At 34.1% G+C, this 8,507-nt stretch overlaps 1 protein-coding gene across 1 annotated transcript; it reads right to left on the reverse strand.

Moving 5' to 3' along the window:
* Positions 1–561: 561 nt before the first annotated feature.
* Positions 562–8,129, reverse strand: LOC143530076 (E3 ubiquitin-protein ligase HOS1-like). Its single transcript, XM_077025702.1, has 10 exons — positions 7,977–8,129; positions 7,483–7,870; positions 7,266–7,400; positions 7,011–7,186; positions 5,353–5,727; positions 4,785–4,943; positions 4,237–4,707; positions 4,024–4,161; positions 2,806–3,314; positions 562–1,236 (listed from the first exon to the last, which is right to left on the reverse strand). The coding sequence occupies exons 1-10, from the start codon at positions 8,094–8,096 to the stop codon at positions 1,077–1,079; spliced, it is 2,631 nt and encodes an 876-aa protein (XP_076881817.1). The 5' UTR covers positions 8,097–8,129; the 3' UTR covers positions 562–1,076.
* Between the last annotated feature and the right edge of the window lie 378 nt (positions 8,130–8,507).

Genomic DNA, 8,507 nt, shown 5'->3' on the forward strand with positions numbered 1-8,507 from the left:
CTCATGTTATATGTAAAATTCACCAACCACTACATAACAAGTTGATTACAGTTTAATTATTAGGTAAGATTTTTAGTTACCTAATAATTAATCTATAATCAAGTAATTATTATAAGACCGATGAGATTTACATAAAGGATGATTTAACAGTAAATACTCTTGTACACATCATACATTTTTTTTTCAATATAGAGATGTGATTAGTTTGGTCAATATAAAATAAATCCAAACAAATAAAAATAAGATAACCGGTTTTTATAAAGCAATCTGGTTATTGATCAAAGCAATTCAATGGTTAAATTAACTGGTAACAGTATTGTATATAACTGAAAGTTATCAATGGTTTGATTTTCTGAAGAGGAAAGCAAATTGACTTTTTAATGTATACATGTGGGCTCATAACCGATATATTCATACTTAGTTTTGTTTCTGTTATACACGTTTGGTTTGTTCAAATTCAGTAGAATTGAAATCTAACCTGTTTGATTCATAATAACATGTTTACTTAAAAACTGAAATAAGTTTAAATCGGAATGAACTGCTCTAGATTCTATTAACAATTAAACCAAAGTTGATCTCTACCACGCTCTCGTCACCATCACCACTACATACGTTGTCGCACGAAAACCGTCACCCTGCAACACGCTGCCATCCTCACCGCCTCAAATTAAATACTAATAACTAGTTTCTTAGTTTTAAATCCATATCACTAGTCAAAATGCTTGCTGATTTTTTATCCTTTCTCATGATGTGACAGTAAAACTGTTCAATGGAACTTGTTATGCACAAAACTCGTTTGTTTCAGTTTAACTGTTAATAGATCAAATTCAAATTAAACATGAACATTTGAGAAAAGATTCATCGATTATGAAAAAACATGCTATAGATACAAAAAAAATAAGTTGTTTAATAACAATACAAGTTTCAAATGAACACTATTTGTACTCTTATCTTCTTATAAGATACAAAACTATGCCAGAAAAAAAACTGTCACCTACTTTTAACCGATCTCTAAGCTCACTCCCGCTGAGGCTGTAGTAAAAGACGTTTCTGGGTTTGTGAAATCTTGAAACGAGTCATATTCTGGTGAGCCTGCTTCTTCTTAATCCTCTTGTGGAAACGCCGCCTGTCAGTCTATCGGGGCTCTGCTGATCTTCATGGTCACTTGCATCATCTGATCTCCATCTGGGCCCGCCGTTCATATTTGTTTGCACAGGAAGCCTTTCATCTTTGTTGCTGAGGTTCAGAGCAAAGATTAAATTTTTGCCCATTAAGAATCACCACTAGGGCTGTTCATGAGCCGATCCAGAGAATTTAAATTGAGCTTGCTTGGCTCGGACTTGAAACCAAGTTTAAAATTTGAGCTAGTTTATAAAGTTGATAATGGAGACAACTATGTAATTTTCAGTTGGAATATTTCCAAAAGAGGCAAGACTGTACTTTTCAACAAAAAGGAAAGTTCATTTTCTTCTGAAATCTTTTTTAATTTTTCTCTTGGAATAGCTGATTATTTATATGTTACCACTATGTTTATTCTAAAATAATCGCTTTAACATACGTGCTTACATATTATTCAAATTTCTAAAATACCATCAGAAACATAATGATCAGTCTTCTGGATGACAATCAATGTTATGATTCTAGGGCGATTCATGAGCCGAGCCGAGCCGAGCCGAGCCGAGCCGAGCCAAGCCAAGGCAAGCTCGGCTCGATTGGCTCACATATAATAAAACACTTCAAATTTTCAGCTCGGTTGTTCGACGTGTTTGTTTTATTCATGAAAAGTTGAAGTGTTTGTGTAGTTCATATAATATGTCATTATTTATTAATTAAAACTGAGCCGAATTAAGCCAAGCCGGGCTCGAGCTCAAATTTTCAGCTCAATTTCAAATCTGTGCTGAGCCTGTGCTTGCATTGGCTCGGCTCGGCTCGGCTCATGAACAGCCTAGAATCATAATATAACATTGATTATCATCCAGAAGACTGATCATTGCTGTTTCTGAGGATATTTTAGATATTTGACTAATAAAAACGCAAATGTTAAAGTGATTATTCTAAAATAAATAAAATGCTAGCTTATAAATCATCCATGGTTCCAAAATAAAACATAAAAAAAGAAAAATAAATAAGGGAAAAAAACATTGTGCTCCTCTTCAAGAAAAATACAGCCTTGCCTTTTTTGAAAATATTCCAAATTAAAATTAGTAATTGCATAATTGTCCATTATCAACTTTAGAAAAATATTGATGATAAACAGCCAAAGCACATTTAACTTAAAACTATAAGGGAATATATCATAGAATAGTAACCAACTTTCAAAAGTGTTCCAATTAGGTCACTCATGCATATTTTTCTCAAATTGGGTCACTAAATCTTCAAATCGAGTCTCACCGATTTTTGTGTGCGTCAAGAAAGAAATGGAGTATAAGATGTGGGGGTCGGAATTTGCAATATATGTAGTTATATTTAAAAAAAATAAAAAACGTTAATTATTTTAAAATTCAAAAATAAAAAATAAAATCCACGTCACCACTCAACGTCAACATAATATAAAAAAGATAAAAAGATTTCCTGTGTGAAACAAAAAAGAAAAACGCTAAAAAAACATGTTAAAATCTTTAATAAAATATGAAAATTGAGTGACTTAATCGCAACACTTTTTAAAGTTGAGTGGCCTAATTGGAACACTTTTGAAACTTGGTTACTATTCTATGAAGTTGCCCCAAACTATAACATAAACAAATGTTGCATGTTCATGATATAAGAGAGTTTTAAGTTAAAAAGGAAAAGAATATATTATCATACCTCCAAGACATATCCATAAGATCCTCCATGTAAGCATCTTTACCTAGTCTACTCAACCGTGCAGATTTACCAAAAGCTTTTGACTTTAACAATACACTCATACTGCTAGGTGAATCTTCAAGATTAGCACTAGCAATATTCCTAGATCTTGGAATCTGGTCAACTGACTCGTTTTGAAGATACTTATTCTTCCGAATCCTTGAAGAACCTCGGTTAAATTCTTTTAATGGTGTCGCAGATGTTGTAACATAATCAAATTTGATGACAGATTTAGAAACAGGAGTATTGTAACTTGTTAAGTCATTTAAATTTGATTTTGGTGACGGGGTTTCCTCACCCGATTGAAGAAGAAAAGAGGTGTTTATGTAAGAAGAGGTTAAGTTGCTAGAACTGAAAAGATTAGGGCTTTCTGGAGCATTGTTGTTGTTTTCTGGGAAGGTTAATTCAGTCATTTCTCCGTTTTTGACTTTTTCTTGGTCAACTTCTGGCAATAGTTGTATGCTTTTGTCCTGTGAACCACAGCTCAAGCAATTAAGCATGATGCTATAATATAATCAGATATCAGTGTAAATGAACCGAACGCCCAATGAACCGTTCAGCTGGAAGTTTGGTTATGTCTGTTTATCTAATAAACAGACGAACATGAACGAAAACTTTTGTTCATTTAGTTAAACAAACGAACTTGAACGCACGTCTCGTTCGTTCTATTATGTTTGTGAACGCTCCGTTCGTTCAAATTTGTTTATGTTTGTTGGTTTGCGTTCATCTATGTTTGCTAGTTTACGCTTAAGTTCATTCGCTATTATATTCATAATTGTTTAGGCCCGTTACAATTTAATCAATAGTTTTAATAACTTTTTAGGCCTAACACATTGTTCTTCACATTTACTTATAATTGATTTTAGCTCAGGTATGTTCTGTTATGTTTGTTCGTTAACATTCATGAACCACGTGTTTATATTGTTAACAAGCGAACCCAAACAAGAAAAACATGTACCTTTAATTGTTCGTGTTCGCTCGGTTGTTCTGTTAAAGTTAAACGAACGAACATAAACATACTCTGTTCATGTTCATTCATCGTTTATACACCTATTGAGTGCAAATGTTGAGTTTTTACTGAGTTCCCTTATCTATCAGTTGCAACAATAAAATATGTTCCTCTCATATTTCTACCACATGTAACATTAAAAATTAAAAAGATTGTGAAAGATAACTTACAACTAACCCGGCTTTCAAACGTTGCGTGTTAACCATTCGGTTTTTCACATCTTCATTAACAAGATTCTTAGAAATGAAATCTTCCTCAACGCTTCTAATCTTCCTATCAATTTGATACGCTTCAACGTATCGGTAACGCTAAAACAACAAAGAATGCAATTTAATAAAATGTTCAGTTTTCAAAGTCCACGTCAGCACATTCGTACACATCACCTGAAGATAGAACACAACAAGAAGACTTCCTATATTTGTTAAAGGTGTTTCAAGAGCATAATCCAGAAGACACTTATGCAAGTGTTTCTCCTCATCGAAATTCCACGGTAATCCGATAATCCGATCGACTAAATTCCTTCGAATACAAAGAAGACAAATTTCTGATACGAGTATCTCCAACCAACTCAATCCATCTTCAAAATCATCGTTTAATTGTCTCACTTTGTTCGTCTTAACTTTTGTGCAAACCGATCTCTGATACATAAAAGCTTCAATCAGAAAACCACACTCGACTCGGACCCGAACCGCAGTAACCGCCTCGTTAAGTGAGACCAACTCGGTCCCATTATCACTACCTGACCACCTTAAAACCATAAGAGCAGAATAAGGATTTTGTCTCTCTAATAATACTTGTGCAACTTTTGGATGTGTTGTGGGGCCCGCAATCTCGGGGAGAAGATGACAAGCTTCCTATAAAATAGCACCAATTAATGATTAAATATAAAACTAAAACTATAAGAAAGCATGAAAGGGAAAAAGAAAATTACCTGTAAGGCCTCATCACTGTGGTCATCAAGCAGATAGAAAGTAAATGATTCCAGTATCGAGTGTCTTGAGATATTAAACGTAGCGGAAAAATCGTCTACACAGAATCTCCACTTATCATCAGGTATTTTCCAGAGCCGGTCGAATAGATAATATAACAACTATGTTAAGTTAAGGAGATATAAATTTAAAATCATTGTTTGGTAAAAAACAGGAAAAAGGTTTAGCCTAGTAATGTATAATTAGGCCTGTAAACGAACTAAACGAACACGAACGATGCATATTCATGTCCGTTCGTTTAAAATTTAACTGAAAAAACGATCAAACATGAACAATTAAACGAATGGAGTTTGCTTTTTCTTGTTCGTGTGTTAATAAAATGAACGCGTTCAGGTTTGTGTACGTTCATTCGTTAACAGCGTAAATGAACAACACAATTAAACATAAACAAGCAAACTTGAATGAACATAGATGATTGGGACATAAACAAACATAATTAAGTGACACCAAATTAAAGTACACACCAAACGTGAACGTTCAAACAAATATATAATACATGAAAAAGGATACAGTTGCTTGTTTTGCTACCACCAAATCTGAGCTTCCACATAAAAAGAGAATATCAATAGCCGATTTAATGTTTTCAAAAGGATAACTTCCAATAATACCCTCCATTTTGGCTCTAGAAAGTGATAATCCTGCGATTTCAAGTTCATACTCTTTATCTGGTGGATATTCTTCTTGTTTGTCAAGATTTGCTAAAGCATCATCAATGAACAGGATCACGTCATGTGGCGATGAGGTTTCAATAGGGGACGGCCAGGCGCGTTTTACAGCCATTGATCGTCTTTCACCAACATCAGATTGCCAAGATGAGAAACTCTCATGGCGATTTAGATCTTCAAGAAACTCGTGCCTTGTGTACCAAATCATCATCTCCATATGCTGGGAATCCGAGTACAAACACGTAAGAAAATAACGGGTCAAACGAGTTTGGGTTGACCCGCACACACTTTTTGTCCATTTTTTAATTGAATACTAAATGTGTCAACTTGATTAGAAAATAATAGCATCATTAAAAACAATCCAAATACTTGTATAATGCAATTTAGGAAGTTGTACATGTTAAAAAAATACTAGGTATGTAAACGAACAAGCGAACCGTTTAACTTTAGCCTAATAAACGATCAAATACAAACAGTTAAACGAAAGGGTTTTCTTGTTCGTGTTCGTCCGTTAAGTAAATTGAACGTGTTCTTATATGTCTGTTTGCTAATGGTATAAACAGACGGTTCACACAAACGTAAAAAAAATTAAGTAATTGAACATAGACAAACAAATATAAACGAATATGACTGAGCTGACACCAATAATAACTTTATAAGTAAATGTGAATATCAATCTGTGGAGCCTTAAAAATTCATAAAAATAGACTAAATTTTTATCGAGTGATATTTTAATTTGATAAAGTCATAAAACTAGACTAAATAATAATGGGCCTAACAATTTAAATGAATACATAAACTAAAAAATGTGAACTAACGAACATAAACACACGTAAACTAACGTTCACAAACATAAGTGAATGAACGAGACATGTGTTGATGTTCGGTCGTACAACTAAATAAACAAAAAGTTCTGTTCATATTCATTCATTTATTAAGTAAACAAACTTCCAACAAAAAAATACACCAGATAGATAAAACACAAAATCAACCCATAAAGTAGGGCATTCATTCATTCAAAATACCAACCCATAACAATAATGAACCCGTTATTACAAGTAACGCATGACTACCTAACTAGATATCATGATCCACAAGTCTATTACCACACATACTAAAAAGATAATATTTACCAAAAGTATAAAATCTAAAGTTAAGGATTTTTAGTAACAAAAGAATACGTTAGGGCTTCTATTTCCTTTTTTTGGTCACACACCATAATAGTATTTTCTTTACATATATATAGTATTAGAATTATTATTGCTAAGGGTACTATTAGTATTATTAATATTTTTATATTACTGTTGTACTTTGATTTCATTTATATTGCTTCATACATATGCACTTTAGAGCTGAGGGTCTCTCTGGAAGCCACCTCTCTATCCCTTGGATAGAGGTACGGTGTGCCTACATCCCACCCTCCCCAGACCCTACTTATAGCTTTGCTGTTGGTGGGACTTCACTGGGTCTGATTGATTGATTGATTGATTGATAAAATCTAACCTGGTTTGTCTTTAATATGCTCTCCTGTAGATGGTAAATATCATGAAGCTGTGCAGAAAGAGAATCTTTGAAAGAAGATTCCAATTGTTCAAGAACGGTTGATATGCCACTTAGCCTCACTGTAAACTTGAGAAGCACACTCGACTTTTCCTTCAATTTCTCAACATCAAGACTATCTTTAAAACATCAAAGAAGACCGTCTTGATTCTATAACAAACATTAGCAAGTAAAAACAAATCAAATGTTGAAGGATACAAATTGGCTTAAGGTCGGAAATAATATTTTTAAACGTCCTCTTGCACCAGTCTTTGACAACCACTTCATCCAACAACAAAGCAACAATCGGGTCACTAGAAACAGCACTTTCATCCATACAAACATCTGTGATATCTATTAACAAACAGTTAAGATACACGCATCTTAGACTTAACGAAACCATATTATTATAAGCGTATCTTCGACTTAAGGATACAGTGGCAGATCAACGATAACAAATTATTCTCCAACGCAACATCAAAGAACGAACACAGTCTTTCAACACCAGCCGTCGGTTGTTTCTCACAGTCTTTTTCTTGAAACCTGTCATCATGCCTTTTGGAAATAAGCCCCGCCTCAATGCACTCATAAAACAGGCGTCGAGTAAGCCTATTCCCAGTTTTCGGTATCGGAAATCTACATATCGGGCAAACATCACAACGCGGGGTGCATTCTTCACATAAAGATGCATGACCACACGACGTCAACACGCTTTGAACACAGCGGCCGCAGCTTCTTAAGTCTCGTGTTGCACGACAGTACTCGACTTTAGCTTCGTTGCACAATTGTATCGGATCAATAGATGCTAAGTGCTCTAGTGCTTCCTGAAATCAAAGCCCTAATTGAGTGACTAAATTCACACAACATATAATACTCTTATGTGCGTGTTATGGGGGTAATGAATTGAATAAAGTGCGTATATAGATATACCTGGACTTTTGGGAAGCTGTAATTAACTTGAAGTGAAAGATTGGTGGTAGTGTTTCGTTTATTATTAATATTATTATTGGAATCTGAAGCTCCTCCGTCGATTAGCCGCCTGCTTTCCATTTTCTCGCCGGAGATCGGAGCACCTCTGAATTTTGGTTTTCATTATTTTTTACATTTATTTTTAATATTCAGTAATTCAGACTCTTCGGGTGTGTGGGATTGCTTGACAAATGACTTTTTGTTAAAATGATTTATCAACTTAGACCATGCGTAGCCGAGCCTTATGGCCGGCGTTTTGGGTGTATTATTTTGTGTCCGGTGTTTTGTTAATAACGCGAAAAATGGGCACGAAAATCAAAATTATATCCGTTGGAATTAAAAAAACTTTTTAAAATATTAATTCAACTATACTATTAAAACTAACTCAAACCTCTTTATTTTTACACAATTCTTTCTACTACAATTTTAATACTACCAAAATGTTTCCATTTAACAACCAAAATGTTCTCGGTTCCGGTCAATATGCCCGTC

Source organism: Bidens hawaiensis, unplaced genomic scaffold (genome assembly GCF_021521415.1).
Source record: "Bidens hawaiensis isolate Kalapana, Puna unplaced genomic scaffold, B.hawaiensis_p1.1 tig00000636_1, whole genome shotgun sequence".
NCBI classification, from domain to species: domain Eukaryota; kingdom Viridiplantae; phylum Streptophyta; class Magnoliopsida; order Asterales; family Asteraceae; genus Bidens; species Bidens hawaiensis.